At 53.3% G+C, this 21,320-nt stretch overlaps 1 protein-coding gene across 1 annotated transcript; it reads right to left on the minus strand.

Annotated features, from left to right (window-relative positions):
* Window positions 1-11,099: 11,099 nt before the first annotated feature.
* Window positions 11,100-15,236, minus strand: KCNJ5 (potassium inwardly rectifying channel subfamily J member 5). Its single transcript, XM_016204240.2, has 2 exons — window positions 14,300-15,236; window positions 11,100-11,410 (listed from the first exon to the last, which is right to left on the minus strand). The coding sequence occupies exons 1-2, from the start codon at window positions 15,234-15,236 to the stop codon at window positions 11,100-11,102; spliced, it is 1,248 nt and encodes a 415-aa protein (XP_016059726.2).
* Between the last annotated feature and the right edge of the window lie 6,084 nt (window positions 15,237-21,320).

Here is a 21,320-nt window from a genome sequence, read left to right on the forward strand (position 1 = left end):
TCCAAAATCTGCAGAATCCGTTAGCAGGCTGGAGACCCAGGAGAAAGCTGATGCTTCAGCTCACACCTAAAGGCTCTTGCTTCTGGTTGAGGGAGGCAGTCTTTTGTTCTGCCCAGGCCTTCAGCTGATTGCATGAGGCCCACCACATTATGAAGGGCAATCTGCTTTACTCAAAGTCCACTGATCTATTTATTTATTTTTATTATTTTTAAAAAAAATATATCTTTACTGATTTCAGAGAGAGGAATGGAGAGGGAGAGAGATAGAAACATCAGTGATGAGAGAGTCATTGATCGGCTGTAGCCTGCAACCCTGGCATGTGCCCTGACTGGGAATCGAACCCCGATCTCCTGGATCCTAGGTCGATGCTCAACCGCTGAGCCACGCCTGGCTGGGCAAGTCCACTGATTTAAATGTTAATCTCATCCAAAGCATCCTCACAGCAACATCCAGAATAGTCTTTGATCAAATATCTGGACACCATCGCCCAACCAGGTTGACATGAAAATTCCCAGTCACAGTGCCTTATGGGAAAGTTCCTGGGGTGAAGGGGTTGCGTTTGTTGAAGACCCTCCTTACCTTGGGGAGACTTCTCCTTGCTGTGAAGTCCTGCTGGGCTGAGCCAAGCTTTACAATAGAATCTTATATCAACCCGACAACAACCCCACACGATAAGCAGGGATATTTTCACTTTTCAGATGAAGACCCAGAGATCAGAGTTTAAATGACTTATTAGTAGGTAACTCTGAAAAACCGCAAGTACATTATTCAAATCCAGGCTTATCTGTCCTGCTTGTTGGATAACAATTATTATTATTGCTATTGTTTTATTATATTTAACACGTATGCTTACTATGTTTCAGGCGCTGTTCTAAGCACTTTTCAAATATTATCTTTCCTCATTACCTCACTATCTGAGCCATGCCCTAGAATGCTGAAGATAGATGTGATGAACAAGTTCTTTGAAGGTGTGAAGTGCCTGCAGTCAACATTTTCCTGCGTGGACACCCAGGAAAGCTCCGTGCTGCCTGGGGCTGGTCATCCCCCTCCCACCTGCCACCCCTCTTCCCTGCTGTCTTTCCTGAGCTTGATGAATGCCTGTCAGGGGGCGCACGCCCTCCATAGTGTTCACACCTCATCACTTCTTAGCACCTTCTCATGGCTTCTGAGATCTGCTCCTGTGTGTGTTTGGCACATTTGATGAGGATAAGAGGACATATACAGGAGCCAGGGATGCTGTCAAAACCCCAGGCTCTCCTAGGCCACCACCCTGAGCTTCTGTTTCGTGCCTTTTCTTAATTGCAGGTAGCTCAGCCCTACCCTCCTGAGAAATGTGGACCTTGTTAGCAGGACACCTGTCTGCCTCTGAGCGTCACTCAGGGGCTGAAGTCCTGATGTGCACAGGGAGCTGTAAGGTCTTTCTCTTTACCCGGACTCCTGCGTGGAGGCACCTTTGCTCTGAGCGTGGCTGGCCCCTCGTGATTTCTGATTCGTGAGCGCTGAGCCCTCCTCGGATCCATCCTCCCGTGTGAGGGAGGAAGGGGGAGCTGGGCGCTGTTAGCCAACGGGGGAGCGCGGCCCGGCTGCCCTGCCACGTGTGTGGGAAGCATGGCGGGACTTTGTGTCACACACCTCCTGTGAACCCTGAGTGAGGACCTCGTGCGGTGCGGGCCGAGCGGACCAGGTGGCAGAGTAGACCAGGTTCCCAGCAGATCACTGGGAGTGAAAGACTGAGCGAAAGGCCAAGGTGACCTTAGAGAGGCAGGAGGGCGCGTCCTGAGGGGTCAGGGAGGGCCCTGCCCACAGGAACAGCCACAGGAGCAGGCTGTCGGGTCCAGGAGAAGGCATCTCTTGAGCTTGGCCCGAGGTTCTTGGAAGGCCAGTAATTAGGTGGAAAACAGTGGAATGGTGAAGGGAAAGAAGAGGGACAAGAGAGAAGGGTGGGACAGGCTGGGACGCCTTCATTGGTGGCAGGCTAGAGGCCAGGGTGGGCCTGAGGGGAGAGGAGGGGAGAAAAGACGGTTCCTTTCCCTCCACGTGGCCCCAGGTGAAAGGAAGAGCCGATGTTCACAGAGATGCCACTTTGTGTGGGGCCCTCCCATGAAATCTCATTTAATTCCGTGGCCGTCTGTGAGGCAGTTATCGCTATTCCACAGCAGAGACTCGGGTTCAAGCTGGGTCCCCCTGACTGGAAGGCTGTTTTCCTTCCAAGACGGTGCTGACACTCGAAGTTCAGACAAAGCTGCTTCCTGCCTGAACACCGTTCCCTCCTCACCTGTGTGGTGTCTGAAGCTAGCGGTGACCTGTCAATGCAACCGCAGGAGACTAACATCCATGTACAATTTTCGCCTTATAACTCTAATTGTAAGTTAGTGTGTAAGGCAATGGTCGTTATAATCAACTCGGCTGAGCATTTTCCTATAGAAATGTGAAGCACAACTCTCCTGAGAATGGAAGAGTGGTGCTAGATGGATACCTGGGCAGTGAAAGGCACTAACTCATGACACACAAAGACCAGCCTTAAGTGGATAAAATAAAATTAACACAGTGGAACTATTTGGGGCAGGTCATTGAAACTGCATCCCAGGCTGCTTCTGGGTTATCTTCCGGAGTAGGCACAGTGAATATAAATTAAAGGGGATGGGTGATGTGAGGGGCAGTAACGTAGGAATCAGATTTTATATTAACAGTTGATAATCCAAGTTCTCTGCCCAGGGCTAATCTGTGAAGAATTCCTCCTGAGATCTCATACTGACAAGCAGCCACTGGTTCCCTTCCTGCCCGCCAGCAATTTCATAGGATTCAACTGTCTTTTCTCTAGTTGATATGAAAATGCAGATCTGAAAGGACAATATTGAAATTCACTCTTTTAATTAAGCTAGCTGTGACCTACATCACAATGGAAGCCAACCAGATGCGAGCAGGTTTAAAGGAAAGTTTCCAAAATGAAAAGAAGGCATTTCAATGGGCCGTTGAGATAAAAAGGAATTGCAAAGGTACAGTGTGAAAGAAGTAATTAGGAGAGAAATTCAGAGCAAGCTAGATCGGGAAGGCCTAAGAGAGAACAAAGGGAGGCCAGACTGGGAGAGAAGGGGGTATGAGCATGAAACATCGGGGTTCTCTTGTTTGAGGACGGCTTCTCGGCTTCTCGTTTGAAACTCTGGGACGCTGGCCGCCTTGGGGCGAGTAGGTGGCTGCAGTGGGAACTCTGAAGGACTTGCTCTGCAGATAAACGAGCATCGCTTCATGTTCTCAGTCCTGTTATGTTTTCACCTCATGGCTCTTCCATAGGATCCAAAACCAAACTCACACCAGTTTTCCCCTCTCCACCCCCCACCCCCCACCCCCCAATTTGATTGCACTCCAGGGCGGCGAGGCTCAGGAATGACCCAGCCCTCCATTGGACTCTGCAAGCCAGAGGCCCGGCGTCCTTCCCAACACTCCCCTCTCCCCAGGATCCATCATTTTGTTAATTATTCCTCTCCGTTCTCAAATCCATCAACAGCTCCTCAACTCCACTGCTGCCTTCTTAGGCCAGGTTGCCCTCATTTCTCATCCAACTGGCCCCCTAAGGCAGTCTCTTGCCCCTTTCAATTTATTCTTTGCTCTTAACCAGATAGTGATCCTAAATAATGCCGATCTTTCAGTGGCTTTGAAGAGACTGGTTTTCCCTGGCAGATGCGGCCTGGAAGTGCTGCAGTGAGACGAGCCTGCTGCCTGTTTGGAGCAAACGTGGCGTGAGCTGCAGGGTCAGTGCTGTGCACCAGGAAGGCTTTCTGGGTGCGCTTAAGTCGCCCCACGCAGCCCGACAACCAGCGCGGGCGGCTCCGTGAGGCCGTTGCCAGGCACAGGTGGGAGATGCTGCAGGTGCACGTGGGTGTGGTTTGCGACACTTCTAAGGGTCCTCACACCATCTGATCAGCGTCTGGCACATAAGAAATGTGCAATAATTCTTAAAATGAATTTGTTCAGAATGGCTCAGACATACTCCTGAGTATTTAGAATTAGTTGTGGCTTTTCGGTCTTGGAGGCCAAGGTTGGGAGCAGCCAGACTGAGCAGCTCAGAAAGCGTCCCAGTGTGACCCCTGGGGGACGAAAGGTTCCGTGTGTCTGGCCCACACCCCGTAGAACAGCATAGGGTCGCCGCTCTGATAAAACCCCTCCCTCTGCTTCCCACTGAACTTGGAACAAAGTCCACGCTCACAGCTGCACCTCCAGCCAGGTAGGGCCTGAACCCCTCCGCTGCCCCTCTCCCAGGGCCGCAGCCTCTCAAGCCTCTTGGGCTCCCTCCTTCTATCTCAGGACATTTATAACACGCTGCTCCCTCTGCGCAGAACCCCTCCCTCGCACCCCTTTGCCGGATCAGTTCATTCCCGCTCAGGCTTTATGCCTCAGCTCCGAGGGCCCCGTTGGAGAGACAGCCGCTGCGTCCCTCAGCTGCACCCTGCTGTCCTTGGCCTCAGTAGCATCTGTTGCCTTCGCAGGCCCCGCTGCACACTCTAACCCTCTCTTTCGTTTGTGTACTTTCTCATCTCTCTACTCGCTCCCCACCAGGCAGTAAGCTCCACGGGGGGAGAGAGTATCTGTCTTGATCGTGACTGAGTCCGTGGCGCCTATCCCTGCCTCTGGCACGTAGGCGGTGCCCAATAAGTGTTTGTCGAATGAAGGAACATTTGGGAAAATTGAGACAATGCAACGTCCAAGATGCTTTGAACATGGTGCAGAGTGGGCCCCATGCTGTCACATAACAAGCTGGCTCTCAGAACCCCTCTCCAAGGTCCCCTGGGCCTGGAGGGAATGGGCAGATGGACGGCTGCTGGACTGAAGGCCGGGTTCTCCTGCTACTGTGGTCCCACTGGGACTTAGGGGGACAAGCAAAGAGGAGCAGCCCCTCACAGGAGTCTCCCCTTCTGCGTGACAGGCTGTGAGGCCCCCTGGAGATGGGGCATGTCCACTGCGCAGAATTCCAGCCTGGGCTTCCTGGGGGGGGGGGGGGCGAGGGCCCCACCCACGCAGTTCCTGAGCAGGAGGGGCAGGGAGGCAGGCAGCCACGTTTCCATGCATCAGGGTGCAGCCGGGTTCAGCAAGCACTTCCCCTCGTGCCCATCTGCGCCAGGGGCCGGGCCCAGCTGCCTGCCTCTGTGAGGGGGACAGATGGAGGGTGAATTCCTGAGTGACGGCGCTGATGGCTTCTCCAGGCTCAGAGAGAACGCGGTTCCGCTGGGAGGGTTCCAGTCGCACAGGCTGACTGCAGCCTCCTCCACGAGTGTGTTTATTTAGGAGGCAACGTGGAACGTGACAGTGACATCAGGGTGTGCACTAAAGGGACCCTAAATGCATGTACCTGTCACCGATCACCTACTTTCTTACCCCACTCAGCCCTTGACTTCTCCACGCAGGCTCCCCCCGTGGGTGGAAGAAAGAAGCTCGGCGCATATGCCAATGAGCCCCGGTTCTCACTAGCTCCTCCTCTGTGGCTCAGGCTTTTTGCCTCAACTACGGGAGGCAAGGCCACCTTAGTGGCAGCTCAGAGTAGAGGTAAACGGTCCCTTAGAGGAAAGAGTCAGCAATATTTCTGTTTCTGAAACGCACTCCGAGGCATTTATTTGCCATGAAGAAGTGAACACGCTTTCGGGCTGGCACCTCGAAGGGTCTGCAGGACACCCAGGGAGTGTGTCTCAGGCTGGTCCTCTGACCGGCACGGCACAGGCACAGTCTGGACCTCTGGGGCCAGGTGGGTTTGCTGAGGGCAATGTTCAGATTCTTCCTTTTCATTAGAAATGTGTGTACAGTTCTTCTTCCCCACACTGCAACCCGGGCTTGACCCGCAAATGAGTCCACCGAGGGGCCTGCTTCTTGCCGTCCGACGTGGTGTCTCCCCTCTGATATTGGACAGTCTCTGCACTGTGATCCACAGCCAAGAGGCTTCCCCCCAGCAGGCAGCCCACCATCCCTGAGCCCTGCCCTTTGCGTATGTTTTTATTTTATGTCACCACCGTGAAGGCTGCTCCGCCCTCTGCATCGCCAGGTTCTTCTGCCCAGTGCTAACGGAGAGGCCCTGCACCTGCTTTGGCCTAGGCTGCAGGCACTAGTCTTCTTAAGCCTTGCTGTAGACGGAATGTGTGCCCCCCAGAATTGAAACCTTAACCCCTTTGGTATTAGGGGATGGGGCCTTTACTAAGTGAGTAAGTCCCAAGGGAAAAGGCCTCATGAATGGGATTGGCACTCTCATGAAAGAGCCCCTAGAGCGGTCCCTTACCCCTCCCACCGTGTGAGGACACAGGGAGAAGATGGCCCTCTGTGAGCCAGGAAGCAGGCCCAGTCTCCGGGACCGTGAGAAATAAATGTTTGCTGTCTCAGCCCTCAGTCTGTGGGATGTTTGCTAGAGCAGCCCAAACTAATACCCGCCCGGTTACCACGGGCCAGACACGGGAAACCTCCCGTACGCACCGGTGCTGTGCGGCCTTTCACAACTTAAATGACTGATTCTCAGTCTAAATGAAAGCCTGGTGAGCTGTTTTGCCTTTCAGAATGGCTCACGTGAGGGATCTTCAGTTAACCTCTCTGTAAGTCTGAACCTTTCAATTCCCGTTGGGTCAACTCGAGCAGAAAAGAAGCCAATTTCAATTCTTCTGTACTAGTGGCATTTTCAGCAGAGACTTCTGGCCTTAGCTTCCAAAATCCTGACGTCCTTTGCCAATGATGAACATCAGTTTCCTCTGCCCCCTCCTCATTGTTTGCTAATATCTCCCCTTTTGCTAGTTAATGCCAGTCCAAGGGCTCCCTAACATGGCACCTGGTAGCTACTCATTCCTTTGTAATGTAGATCTGAATAATTAACATTAAAGAACATGTGGAGCCCTGGCCGGTGTGGCTCAGGTGGTTGAGTGTCATCCCGTGCACCGAAAGGTTGCTGGTTCAATTCCTGGTCAGGGCACATGTGCAGATTGTGGGCTCGATCCCCAGTAGGGGGCGTGCAGGAGGCAACCAATCGATGTTTCTCTCTCACATTGATGTTTCTCTCTCTTTCTCTCCTTCTCCCTTCCTCTCTCTCTAAAAAATCACTAAAAACAAGAAGGTATGGAAGTTGTTTGGGGGAGGGAATGTATGAACTAACATGAGAATCCACAATCCACACTGCTCACACTCTGCCTGTCTTGTTTCCCTGCCCGCACTTTGCCCCCTGAGCCCTGCCTCCGGTCCAGCTCTCCTCACTCCGTTTCCTCTCACCCACCTTCACCCGCACTCTCACCCTAGCACTAGTCTAGGTGTCGCTACTGAGTTTTCAGACGGGTAGAAAGAAGGAAGAGTTTGCTTAAACTGGCAACACATTTCAATGGGAAGCCCATGGTCATCTGCTTAGACGAGAAAGAGTTTGGTAAAATCAAATCCACTTTATTGGATAAGTTTTTAGCAGTGCAGTGGTGTTCCTTTTAATAAGAACACTGACAAGTCCTACACAGGGAGAAAGATTTGACATAGCAGTTTAAGGAGATGTCACTAGCAAAACCCAAGGCAAGCAGAACCGGCTTCTTCCTGAAGCAGTAGGTCCCCACCTAATCTCTCTTCACAGCTCATGAATTCCTAGCAAGCAGAGAAAGGTGTTTCCCAATTATCCTGCTGGAGGGTGGAGGCTGAAGCTCTACCACACAGCCCAGCCCAGCCCAGCCCAGCCCAGAAGAAGTGAGCATCTTAGTCCTGCTGCCCAAGCTCAGCCATGTGCCCCAGATGCGAGAGCTCTGCAGGACCATGGCCCATCTGTGTTTGCCTGGGAGGTGCGTGGCACCTGCCATTATCTGTGTGGCCTTGAGCAAACTAATTAACATCTCTGAACCTCAGTCATCTCATTGGAAACAAAGGGTTTCTAAGGGCTTCTCTGCAGTGTTTCAAGAATTAAATGCAATCACCCAGGTGAAGTGCCAAGCCCACCGCTGGGCACATAGCAGCGCTCAGTAAGTGGTGTGTGTACAGAGATGCATTTGGGGCATGTTCTTAAAAGACAGCAGGCCAACTGGTTTTGTTTTGGGCATCATCAATACAAAAAAATTCAAGTTTCTGTGGCTCCAGACTCGCTGGAGACACACAGCCTGCTGGAAGGCAGGGCATGGGATAAGTGATGTGAAAGAAGGCGCCCAGTTGGCACAGACCTTGAGCAGGGAGGGTTCTCCCCAGAAAGACAAGGTTCTTTCTCCTCCATCAAAGCCAAGTGCTGAAGCCGTGGTCTCAAAGCAGTAGAAGGAAATGACAAGAGGGGGGGCTCTGACCGCCAGCCAGGATGGCATCTGAATAATGGGCAGTGCCCATTCTACCTGGCCTGGGAACAGGGTCCCTTGGGTAGTCAGGTATCAGATTGATGGGGAGAAGAGAACCATGGGAACTTACCTTCTTCTGAGCTCCTGGGGCCTTTCCCTTCCAGGGGATTTGTTCTCAGAGAGGAAGGTCACAGGCGCTAAGGCAGGAGTTAGCTCCCAATACGCTCAGGGCCTGACCAGGGAGATGACGCTTGGGATTTGGGAGATGTTGAGGCCTGTGGGAATTACCCGTGGCCCCACCTTACAGCCTGGCTCTACTCTCTGTAGCCGTCAGAAGTGATGGGTGGACTCCAGCCATGCGACTCAGGGCTGTGACCCACAGTGGCTGGTGAGCAGGCACATGTTTTACAGTGACTCACTGAAGCTCTGTCTTCAGACTACAGTTAGTAAGTCCATGTTTATACAAGAACTTCCACAAAATGATCCGAAGACCTTGTCAAGCTTCAGTTGGAGCAACCGGCCATGGAGAAGGCTTTGCTAGGGAAATGAACGGCGGCCTTGCATTTGTGTTTGCATGAAAAACAGCTAATGTGCACACTTGGATTAGTATGGGACTAATCTCAGTTCACGTGGGCTCTGGCCTCTCAGGGAGCTTCGAAATAGGGCTGCACTGATCTCTTCCACTTCTGTAACCTCTACAGCTTCTGTGGTTGGCAGAGAGATGTGGTTTGGGCTCACGGAGGCCACTGCAGAGACAGAGACTGGAGAGCATCTCCTGCGCCAGTTGGAGAGGCTCACATCAGACAGCGAGGAGGCAGGTGTGAATCAGGCCCCAGGCCCCAGCCCAGCTACAAGGCTACTTTCCCTGCGGTTTCCTGTCCTTGCTTAGCTGCCTCACTGAGGGCTGTCACCTGCAGGCACTGATCGGTGTGACTAAGGCAGGTTGTAGATCTGGCTGGGGCAGCAGGCTTGCTGTGTAAGCGCTGGATCTGTTGGCCTGGGGTAAGTTCCAGCTGCAGCTCCCTCACCCCAAGGCCTCCAATCTTAGGAATGGGCTCCCTGCTCAGATTCCTAACTGTGTGCAGTTCCCCCTGGGGGCTGCAGGCTGCCTGCTTCCTTCTCCCCTGAGGGCAGGTTCCATCCATTCCAACACCTGCTTCACCACAGAAAGATGCCTGGGATCCTGGCTGAGTTCCATGCCCCTGGGGAAGACACCCCCAAGATCCAGCCTTTGTGGACCAGCACAGGTCCCCCTGCCCTGAGGGTGGCAACCATGAGTGGCCTGTCCCATCTTGGCTGCCTGCCTCCTCTCTCAACTCCTCACCTGCCCCAAGACCAAAGGCAGTTCTCTCTGCTCTGCCTTAATGTTCCGCCTCCCTGCAGCTTTGCTCGGACTCCCGGAGAAGGCGCTTCACCTTTGGGGCAGGAGGACGCTTCTATCTCCAAAGGCCAGTTGAGAGCTGTTTGAATTGTGGGTGAGGGGACATCTGAAATCTCTCTCTAGCTAATCAGAAGTCTGTCTGCCTCAGCATGTACCAGACGTGTCCATCCATCCACATGACAACCTGCACTGTCGGTCTGTCCATCCGTCGGTCCTCTTTCTGAGCCATCCACACTGGAGAAGACAAGCCCCTGAGGCTGTCAGCTTTAAGGCTCTTTGCTCTTTTCTCTCCTGATGGTCACCCCTCCTTATTTCCCCACTGACTCCCTCACCCCATTTGCAAGATGGGAGGAGCCCCCCCCACTGCCCTGGGCACCATCCCTGCTCTCCCAGCCCAGCCACCTTCTCAGACCCCTGCCTGCGGAGGGCAGGCCCCGGGCTTCTTGGCAGCAGCGGAGACTTGGTCCAGCCTGGGCCTGAAGGTGCAGCTGCCTCCGCATCACCTCTCGTTTTTGCCTCCCAGCCCCTCATTCGCTGGTGACCAAAGGTGTGCTTTCCTTCTCCTTGGCCCACTGCGAGATCGCCGAGAGTTGGAAAGGAAACCACAGTGAAGGCTGGAAGTACTTTGAGATTCTTGGGCTTCTGGGTCCTCCCTTCAGGGGGAGGTGCAGGGCACAGTGTGATCGGGGTGGCCTGGAAGTGGCTGAGATGCTGTCCATGTGCTCAGAGGTGCTCTGCGGCCCAGGCCACCTTCTGAGAGTCACTCTAAGGAGGTCAATTGTCCAGCAGGCTATGTTTGACGTGTAGAGCTCAGCAGAGGGAAAACACACCCTTCCCAGACAAAGAGAGACCAGCAAGGCCCCTGCTCTCTGCAGCTCCCAATGGTGGTCACTGGTCTCAGATTTGAGCAGTGCCTGCATGACTTGGATGGACCCTAACCCATCAGGCCTATGACCTCAGTCTAAGATGGACCACCGAGCTTCTAGGAGGGCAGAATCTCTCCTCCTTGAATCCATGATGAGCCGTAGGCTGGTAGGAATGAGGGGAAGGGGTGACTACCCTCTCTAAGTGTCAGCCCTTAGAAGGGGGCTGCTGGTTGGTCTGTGAGACCTGAGGAGGGAGGTGATTCTGGGCCAGATGACAGAGAGAGGTGTGTGAGGACAGAGGCCATGTGGTAACTTTCATTGTGGGGAAACCCATCCTGGCCTGGCCCTTAGCCAGAACTGACAGAGGCTGGGAGAGAGGAGGCAGCATTGCTGCAGGGTCCCAGGCAGCAGGTCACCTGCTTGGAGAGGCCCTGAGCTGAGAGGTTCTGGGACTGGATATATTATTCCCCCCCACAGAGCCTTGATGGCTCTTGGGCCCCCAAACACCACCCTCAGATAGTTCGCCCCACCCCACCCCTGGCTTTGCAGCATCTGAGCTCACAGAAGCCAGTGAACGGAGGTTGTGGGAGAGAGCAGCCCTCACACCAAGCCCCTGGTCTCCTGGGTCCCATTCAGCGCCTCGGGCTCATCCTCTCGGTCCTGCTCAGCCTCTGCCTCCAGCTCCGCGTTAGCACAGCTGCCCGGCAGGAGGTATGGGAAAAGCCGGCCTTCCCGCTTCATTTCCGCCAGCTCCTTGGCACAGCAGCTGGGCGTGTTGGTCTCATAGGTGTCATGGAAGGTGTTATAGTCCACCTCATAGAAGCCTTTCTCCAAGGTGAGGACTGGTGTGAACCGGTGGCCCCAGAGCACCTCTGTATCCATGTAGGAGCTCCGTGCTTGGCACGTCATGCCTGGAGAAGAGGGCACGTACATTAAAGCTGGCCACAGCCATCCACCCACCCACCACCCAGTTACCCATCCATCTATTAACTCATCCCTCATTCATTTATCCACCCAGCATCCATCATCCATCATCCATCTCCTATCTGATCATTCATCAAGCGTTTGCTGAACATTTACTTTGTGCTAAGCACATTGGAGATATAAAGCTAAATAAGAAATAGTCTTTGCCCTGGATGAGCTCAAAGTGTGATGGAGTCAGAAAATAAAAAATTAAATGCAAGATTCTGGCATAGGTTCCTAGAGCCTGGAATGGGTAATTCTGCGACAGCCGGAGCTAGGGACGTCGTTCCTACAAACAGCACTGAGGTCTAGAAGACTGAGACAAGAAAAGAGGCAGGAAAAGTTTGAACAAAGACAAATTCAGAGTGAAGGTGACAGGCATTCAGGACACACAGGGATTATTTTGAGTAGACACATATGGGCAGAAGACTCCTCTCCCTTCCCTTCTCTCTCTCCCCCCCTACCTCTCTCTCTCTCTCACACAGCTGGCTCCTTGACTTGAGCATGCTCCAGTGCCTCTGGTCCCTGTCCTCTCAGCCTGGCATGCCTGTGTTATTTTTAGGGGTTGCTTGCTCTCTGGAGAGGGAGGGCAGCTTTGTTTATGGATGGGGAAGCCTCTGTGCTCGGGGTAAGGTAAAAGCAGTTCTCTGATATTGAGTCTCCTGGCCAAGGAAGGGATGAGCAAGTGCTCTTTGGGTACTGAAGGGAAAGCTGGCTACAGCTTTGGCCTTTCTCTGGGTGGGTCTCACAAAAATCCATCCAGGTTAAAGGCTCTTCGCGCCAGTCTGTGCTCCGTGCTGGGCCACCCCAGTGCACCCGCACACTGTGGGCCCGTAGCCCGCTCTCTCTCTGGGGGTGGGGGTGGGGCTGCCTGGGTCAGGCCTCGCCATTTAGTTGTTGCCTCTGGTTGCCCAACCCCAGCGTCAGCAGAGCTGTGAGGACCCAAGCAGGGTACTGATCAGCCTCGGTGCAGTCAGGTCAGATGTCCCAGGTTCTGGGCCTCAGGAAAGACAGTGGACAGGACCTCCACGGAGCCTGTGGCCCAGTCTCTGGGGTTCTGCCTGCCATTCTTCTGTCCCCATCCTGGGTGGACCATGCTAGAGATCCCGCATTATGTCCCTGGCAGTTCTCTTCCGATATGCTTGGAAAGGACAGAAGCCCCTCTAGGCGCCAGACACTGTGCTTTAGGTGTTATTTCATTTAATCACTCAGTCCCCCTGGACCCCGTGAGACTGCTATTCTCACTATGCTGACAACTCTCAGAGGCAGGTTACGGCAGAGCTCCGCTGGCCAGATCTGCGCCTGAATTCACTGCACACGCGGCTGGGCTCCATCGTGTGGCCATCAAACCATTCAAGTCGCTGAGATCAGGACAAATATCTCTACGGTTTTCCTGTAGTCCCAGGGACAGCAGCAAGGGTGACCCAGGTCATGGCAGGGAGAAGGTCTCCAGGTAGAGCAAGTCAACTGCAGGCCACCAACCTTGAAGGAGGCCAGATGAAGGAAACCAGCTAGGCAGGCTCAACACCCACTCCCTCTGCCTCCGGTGGCAGTGAGGGTGGCCAGGGAGTCGGCAAGGCAACGCCTTCCTATTTGTCCCCACGTGTCTGACCTGAGCCCTCATTTGTGACCTTGGAGTTGAGCTCCTCCTCCAGAAACTCTGCCTGTGTTCTGACCCTGAGCCCAGCACCAAGGGCAGTGTGACCTGTGAGCCCAGCCCTGCTGGGGAGGCTCCAGCGGGACGTCCCCACTGTCCTCAGCTCCAGGGTTCCCCCGGCTGCCACCGTATGCTGCCTGGCCGGGCTCTGGGCCAGCAGAGGGCCAAGCAGCCTGGCTGCAGACGCCCCTGGAGCCCATCTGCATCCCCAGGCAGTTCTCACTGGCTACGCAGGCAAGTCTGTGGCCGCCCCTGTCTGACTCTCCCACCCAGCAACCGGCTTTCTGCGAGGTGCAGAGGGCTTGTTGGCCCAACTTTGTGACAGGCGAAGCTGCCCCCTGCAGATTCCATATCTGTGAAATGCAGACTTGGACTCTTCAGGCCCGGGGCTCCTTGGAGCCCCACACAGAGCCCTGCACGACTAAGGAACGTGGACACTCCAGCTGCCAGCTGCCCTTAAGAGTCGATAGCTGGGCAGGGAGGTGCCTGGCTGGCTGTGAAGAGGCATGGCTTAGGTGCACACGGATGTGAATACAATTTTCTGCACACCCTGTGTTCCCTGAGCCAGAAGCTGGGGCAGGCTGCTGGAGGGGAGTGAGCCGCCTGTGGGTCTGGGACATCAGCGTCTCTTCATAAAGAGGATCTGAGTCTTTGGGGATCCCCGAGTCTGGGCAATGTTGTTCACTCTCCTCTCCTCATCTCCAAGTCATAGCATGGGGACACCTTGAAGACCTGCTGTTGAGAACCAGGTCCCTTTGTTTAACCCTGGATTCCCCGAAGTTATCTGCTCACACAGCTCTTTCTGGGTGGATACCTGCACCAGGGTGGGAGGAGGCAGGCGGTGCGGCCTGCTGGAAACCAGTGACGCCCCGGGGTCCCGGCCTCCCTGTGCATCCTGGCCCGACAACCGAGGAGCCCGTCTCTTGGACACGTAACTCGCCTGCCTGTGCCTCTGTTTCCTCACCTGTGACGGAAGGGACACTACCTCAGGGGGCGTGGGAGGGCGCGGGAGGGCGCGGAATGCGGTGTTTAAAATGCAGAGCCCGCCTGGAAGTTGGGAGGGTTCCAGGAACACTAGCTGTTGATATTACTCTCTTGAGTGACGATCCTCCCGGGCCCGCACTGTGCCAGCCCAGGTCCCCATCTCCTGGCAGGGGCCAAGGCAGGTGAGGCGCCTTACCTGTGGCCTCCACCATCCCTTCCAGGATGACCACGATTTCGAACTCCTCCTGGCCCAGCTGGGCGCGAGACATCTCCCAGAAGGGGCTCTTCTCGTTGATCTCGTGGGAGATGATGAGCGGCGACACGAGGAAGAGGCGGTCGTCGCCCGTGTCGAAGCCCACGTTGATGTCCGTCTGGTTGAGGGGGATGAACTCCCCCTCCTTGGTCTGCCGCGACTGGATGAGCTTGGCGCGGATGGAGGCCTCCACAATGTGCGAGCTGCGCAGGTCGCCCACGCGGAACATGAGGCAGAGCCTGTCGTCGCGCAGCGAGATGACCGCGTGGTGGGAGAACATGAGCGTCTCGGCGCGCTTCTTGGGCTGGCTGATCTTCACGAACATGCAGCCGACCATGAAGGCGTTGACGATGGAGCCCAGGATGGCCTGCACCATGAGCAGCGCGATGCCCTCGGCGCACTGCTCCGTGATCACGCGGAAGCCGTAGCCGATGGTGGTCTCGGTCTCGATGGAGAACAGGAAGGCGGACACGAAGCCGCTGAGGTTCTCCACGCACGGCACCCACTCGCGGTCCCCGACGTGCTCCAGGTCGCCCCGCGCGTAGGCGATGAGCCACCAGAGGAAGCCGAAGAAGAGCCAGGTGACGGTGTAGACCATGGTGAAGACCAGCAGGTTGAAGCGCCACTTGAGGTCCACGAGCGTGGTGAACAGGTCGCTCAGGTAGCGGTAGGTCTCGCGCACGTTGCCGTGGTGCACGTTGCACTTGCCCGTCTTCTCCATGTAGCGCTGGCGCGGCGGCTTCCCCTCCGCCGGGGGGCGCGCGCGCGCCCTGGCCCCCGGCACGTCGTCGCGCGCCTGCTTGGGGACCTTCCTGGGGTCCCCGGGAGGGACGCCGATCTCCATGCTCCGGTTCGTGGCGTTCCTAGAATCGCCAGCCATCGCCGGGACGCCTGAGTTTAAAAAAAAAGGAAAAAAAAAGACATCATCAGAGGGGAGGACTCCTCGGACGCCCAGACGCACGAGGCTTCGAGGTCACGGCCACCTCTGGGCTCCCGGCCTCTCTGCTGTGAACCGTCCACCCGACTGAGGTTCTCAGCATGTTTTCCCACATCGTGGGCTGCTGTCCCTGGCGACTGGTACGAGGTCTAGGTAGAGTGGAGGGTCGGTCGTTGTTTGTTGAACGAATAAATGAACAGCTCCTAGGCGCAGACTATAGGTGAGGTGTTTAAAGGAGTTAAAGAAATCTGGGAGCAATTTAAAAAATTACAATTGCAATGATTTATTAAGTTCTTACCGTGGGCCCTGTGTGTTATATATACGTGGACCGTCACTTGTATCCACCACAGCAACCCAGTGGAGTAAGGCCTCATCACCTCTGTCCTGTAAACACCACCCTGCTTGCTTGTGCATCAGTTTATTTCTAATAGTCTATTTCCCCGCAGTAGAATGTAAGCTCCGCAGGGGCACAGTTTTGTGTCTGTTTTGCACCCAGCACCCAGATCATAGCCTGGTACATTCTATGCACTCAAAAAGTACTTATTGAATAAATTAAAACGGATAAGAAAACATCCCGAAGAGGTTAAGTGACACTTGGGCCACCAAACAAGTAAGTGGCAGAGCTGATGTTAGGATTTTTACCCCGTTGGGCCCACACCTGTGTTCCTTCCTTTGTATCTCCCTGTGTCCCTTCTTTTTATCTGAGATCTTAGCAGCAGACAGAAAGGAAAAGGCAGAGTGGTGTCTGGTTCACCATGTGGTCTCCCTTACTGTCTGAGTGGGGGGTCTTGGCTGTCTGAACACTTACTGATGTGACAGATCACTGTATAGACCCACCATTAAACATTTGTTACAGTAATTCCTTGCCCTCCAAGAAATTGAGCTGGGCAAGTTATTAATGCTCCAAGATTTTCAAAAAGCTGTAAACTTATAGGTGGAATTTAAAAATAAAACAAAACCCATAGATACAGAGAACAGATTGGTGGTTGCCAGAGGTGGGAGGGGCAGGGTGGGTGAGAGGGTGAGTGAAATGGGTGAAGGGTTCGAAAGGCACAAACTTCAGTTATAAGGTAAGTCCTGAGGATGGTGACTGTAGTTAATGCTGCATCATATATTTGAAAGATGCTGAGAGAGTAGCTCTTAAAAGTCCTAAACACAAGAAAAAATATATTGTAACTCTGTGGTGAAGGACTTTACCTAGACCTACTGTGGCGATCATTTTGTGACATATACATATATCAAATCATTATATGTACACCTAAAACTAATACAATGTTATATGTCCGTTATATCTCAATAAAAAGTAAAATTTAAAAAGGCTGTAAATGGTTTTGGAATATATGCTGCACTTGAAAGAGACACCCAGAAACCTGTAGCCCTCGGTCTGTTTTCCTAATACTCTGCTCACACCCGTTTAAGAGGCTTGAAGACACTAACAAAGCTGGAGCGAGCATGAGAATCTGCAGCTAATAACAGCAGGTGAATTTCTGAGCATCCATGATCCAGGCACTGTGCTAGGAAGTTTTTATCCATTAGCTCATTTGTAATCCTCACAACAAAGCTATTAGACAAGTGCTGGTACTATCTCCAACCTTCAGATGAGAAAAATGAAGCTCAAGCCCTGAGTGGCTGAGTTAGGTTCCGATCTCGGTTTCGTGGCTCCAGCCTAAGAGCTCAGAGCACCCTACACAGGGCCCGCAGAGTGAATGTTCTATGGCTCCTGCTTAGACTGATGAGCTGCTTCCTCTAGAAAGTTCTATGAGCTGCTGATCCTGGGAGGAGTCACCTCCGGGGATACTACCATTCAGCCCTCCTTCATCTGTATAAACAAGCTTTTCTTGTTTTCCCAGGATTTGCCTTTCCTGGAAACTGTGTCCCCGAGGAACAACCTGGATGAGTTTTTCTCTAAACCATTGAACCAGCTGCTTCACTGACTGCACAAGGGAGCTTTCTGCCACCACGGAAAGTCAGGTGATGCCAACAGACCCTGTCGTCTGCTGCGGGGTGGTGGCAGCAATTTCAAGATACCATGTTGAGGGTCACAGGAAGGGCTGTTAGTCTCAGACATCTGTAGCCTATTTCCCACTCTGCACAGGGCCACCTGCTCCCTGCCTCCACAGTTACAAAGACAAATGAGGGACGCGCTCGGGGCTGCTTTGCGGGATCCAAGCATGGTTTTTCTCTACCCCAAGGAGGAGACCTTTTAATGAAGACTCGATGGGAGATGCCCAGAAACAGTGAGACATGCTGCGAATCCCAAGGCCCTGTGTACCCCTGGGGACCTCAGCTGTTGGAACCCAAGTGCTGCTAGGGGCTCCCTACACCCCTGGTGCTGGGCAGGGCAGGCACAGTGCCCACAAAAGTGGCTCCTTGGCCAGGTACCTGGGAAAACACGCTCTCCTGCCCTCAGCTCTTTTGGGAAAACAGCTTTCTGCTGATTTTCTGCACTGTTTCCTTCTTTATTTTTAAACACACTTTCATATATTCTTGTAGGAAAAGGCCTCGTGCTGTCCTGGCAACAGAAAAAGGTTTTCTAGGACACTCAGCCCAGATCGGAAGACTTTCGTGCCCAGCAGTTTGGTACCGGGACCCATTCTCCAGGTGGCTGGAATTGTCCGCAGAAGCAACTCCTCGCTCAACCCAGGTGAGATCAGAGTCTTGCTCAGCTCCCGACAGACTTTCTCTGTGATCCGAAGAAACAGTCCTTGCTGTCTTTGCCTCAGTTTACTTCTATAAAACTCAAATACTATTTCCTGCCTGTCCAGCCCTCAGAGCCAGGGGATCCAGGCAAAGAATGTCTGAATACAACCATAAATATAAGTATAAATGCAAATATATATTCATCAACTCTCCTTGAATTGAAATTTAATGCAATATTCCATCAACCCCATTTTAAAGATGAAGAAAGAAGCCCTCTAAGTATGGAAAAAGCATCTTGCCCCCCCCCCCCCCCCGCAGTGGGTGATTTGCAGGGCAGGCCTGGAGCTGAAAGGCTTGAGGCCTCTACTACCCAGATTTCTTCAAAGAGCAAGTGAAATACCCATTTTATTTACTTATTTATTTTTTATTTATTTAATCTTCGCCCGAGGATATGTTTTTTATTGGTTTTTAGAGAGAGAGGATGGAAGACAGAGAGAAACATCGATGTGAGAGAGAAATATCAATTGGTTGCTTTCTGTACGCACCCTGACCAGGGATCGAACCCGCAACCTTTTGGCGTACGGGACAATGCTCCAACCAACTGAGCCACCCAGCCAGCGCTGAAATACTCATTTTAGAAATCTCAGTCTCCAGTGCTGCGGGCCCATCAAGTCAAAACAATATTCAGGGACAATAGAGATTCTTTTGTGAGATTTTCAACATCCATTCTATTAATGTATGCGTCTGTCCAGCAAGCATTAGCTGAGCAACTACTACAGTCCCTCTCCTGTGCTAAGAGCTGGGGCTAAAGCAGTGAATTAGACAATGCAGCCCAGCCCTGTGTGGCTGATAGTCTAGCATTGCCCTCTGAACCCCAGGGTCCGTGGGCACTGCCTGAGGGGGGGGGGGCGGAGAGAGGGGCTGTGGCCTGGCGGGGCTGGCACCACAGCTGCCCTCCGCAGGACCAGGATAGGCACCGGCTTGAGCAAATCCTGTTAAACCTCCTAGAGGCCCTCTCTGCTCTCATCTTCAGCCCTTCCTGTGTCCCTGAGTGGGAAGCTGTGCTGAGACTTGATTAAAGCTCTTGGGAAAGACGGAGCTTCAAGTCCAACAAAGTACTTTAATCTCTTTGATATAAAAACACAAGTGGGGAAGGACAGGAAAGGGGCAAGATCAAAGGACAGTATGTCTTAAATGATACATTAACGAACGCCATCCATTGAAATGGACTTTTGTGTTAAGAATTCCCGCCGCTCCTTCCCCAGGGAACAAAACTCTGTCACAAGGGTGCTCCAGAAAGTTAGGTCTGGATGCCCCAGAGCGCAACGGGCACCAGGGTACTCCAAGCCCTGCAGTGGGGACAGGGGAGCCCTGAGGACGGCTGGGACCAGGAGCCCTGAGAGAGGCAGGGGTGGGAAGCCCTAAACAAGGGAGCTGGGGAGCCCAGAGCATAGCAGCCTGGAGCAAGAGATCAGGGGTCGCTGGGTGCCCAGCCATGAGCCTGGCTTTACGTGGCCCTTCGCTCAGCAGGCTGTTACGGGACACATGCCCTCTGGGTTGGAAAGGGCAGTTCTAGCCGATTTTCTGCCTCTAGTTCCAGGAGAGCAGCCAGCTGGGAGGTGAGGGAAGCCGTGCAGGCACGTGGCCTGGCCTCCCCCGTGATGCTGAGATGGGCCAGGAGGAGCCTGCGAGTGGGGACAGAGGCCTTGTCCAGGGGACCAAGCAGGGCGGCTGGGAAGCCAGTGTCTGAGCCCGTCTGAGCCAAGGGAGGGGTCAGCCAGTGGCTTCAGCCACCCAGAGCCTGTGATGTGTCGAAATCACACTCCTGGGCTGGTTCCTCCCTCCCTCCCCCGCTTTCAACGTTCCCAACCTTGAGACAAGAGCAACCCCTCTTTTTAGTGTATGCCGAGGTTTAATGGAAAAGAGCCCGGTAGTAATAAATCTTTAAAAACCCATCAGGTGTTTTAATTGCAACCCTGATCACTCTGCAGCTATCTGTCCTTATCAACTTAGGTGGGAGTCTATGGTCTTACTTTTTGAAGTTGAGCTAAAAAAAATACCTAGGTGATAGAAGACACTGAGCGTGAAAGCCCCTTGGAAACTGACACAGATTCACTGTGAGTGACACCCCCATGAACGGTGCTGCCAGTCGGTGCTGTGCGGGGCCCCGAGCTGGGCACTGCTAGGCCCTGGGGACGGGGTAGTGGGAGCCACGGCACCAGCCTTGCCCTGCTTTCCATTCACAGGATCTTGTGAAATGCAGACTTTGACTCAGTAGGTCCGGGGTTCCCAGTGTGAACGCAAAAAGGGGCCACATCTAAACCTCAGGGGAGGCCTGCATGGTGGCCCTACCAACCAGAGGACGGTCTGAACATAAAAATCCCTGACTAAAAGTGGGTCACGGCAGGTAGTCACGTCCTAGGCCTGTAGCTTCCCTGACAAGGATCATCTTTACCTGAAGTGAGCCAGTCTATTGTCCTGTGCACCTAAGATAACAGACCTTTGAAATGTCAGAGAAATCTCCTTTTCCAGACCCCTCAGGGCACAACGACTGGCACCAGGGCAGAGACCACAGAGCCCCTCACTGTTAGCATTCCCCCCGGGCCACCTCTGCTTGCTGCAAATGTTACTCATTAACTATCCTGCACCCACCAGGGTAAAAGAAGTGTGGGTTTCTCTATTTTGCCTTTTTATCTGATCCCAGAGATTTCCCTGCTTTGCTTTCTCCTGCTCCCTTAATCTATCACCAGTGGATTCCGCGTAACTTTCCTTATGTCTCCTTTGATTCTAACGTATAAAATGAGCTGTAAAACTGCCATTCTTTGGAGCATTTTTTTCAGTCCACTAAGATTTTGCTTCCCGGCAATTATCATCAGTTTGGCTCAGATAAACTCATAAAAACTCCACAGGTTTGGACGTTTCTTATATGAACTCCTGAGTCTGCAGTTTTTCCAGACGCTCCCAGTGATGTAGATACTGCTAGTCCTCAGGCCAGACCTCACCCTGGGCGCAGTTAGCTGGGAGCTGGGGGCCGTGCTGAATCCCAGGCTTAAGGACATGACCCCAGGCCGTTTTAACAGGCAACCTAGTTGAAGGACCAGGTCCCTAATTGCTCCAAGGACACAGGGTGTCCACATGTCTCAGCTAACATCTCTTGTTCTGGAATAATCACCGAGTGTCCCTTTAACTCCCAGGAGTGTCTCTCTTTGAACAATATGGCCCCTTATAAGGAAGAGACCACTAACTAGCAGCCACCAATATCATTTGTACCAACTCAGGGCTGGATTTCACTCTACCTAAGGCATGTCTGCCTCTGTGAGGAGTAGGGGCGACCCTTGTCACTCATGGATATTTTAGCCAGGTGGAGTGTGCATCGTAGTCACCAGA

Source organism: Miniopterus natalensis, chromosome 20 (assembly GCF_054644295.1).
Source record: "Miniopterus natalensis isolate mMinNat1 chromosome 20, mMinNat1.hap1, whole genome shotgun sequence".
NCBI lineage: Eukaryota > Metazoa > Chordata > Mammalia > Chiroptera > Miniopteridae > Miniopterus > Miniopterus natalensis.

What these genes read in the sequence shown, in the direction of transcription:
- KCNJ5 (XM_016204240.2), bottom strand. Translation starts at nt 15,236, where the DNA reads ATGGCTGGCGATTCTAGGAACGCCACGAACCGGAGCATGGAGATCGGC. An exon ending in AGGGATGGTGGAGGCCACAG is followed by an intron (nt 11,411 to 14,299) that starts GTAAGGCGCCTC and finishes CCTCTTCTCCAG; the next exon opens with GCATGACGTGCCAAGCACGG.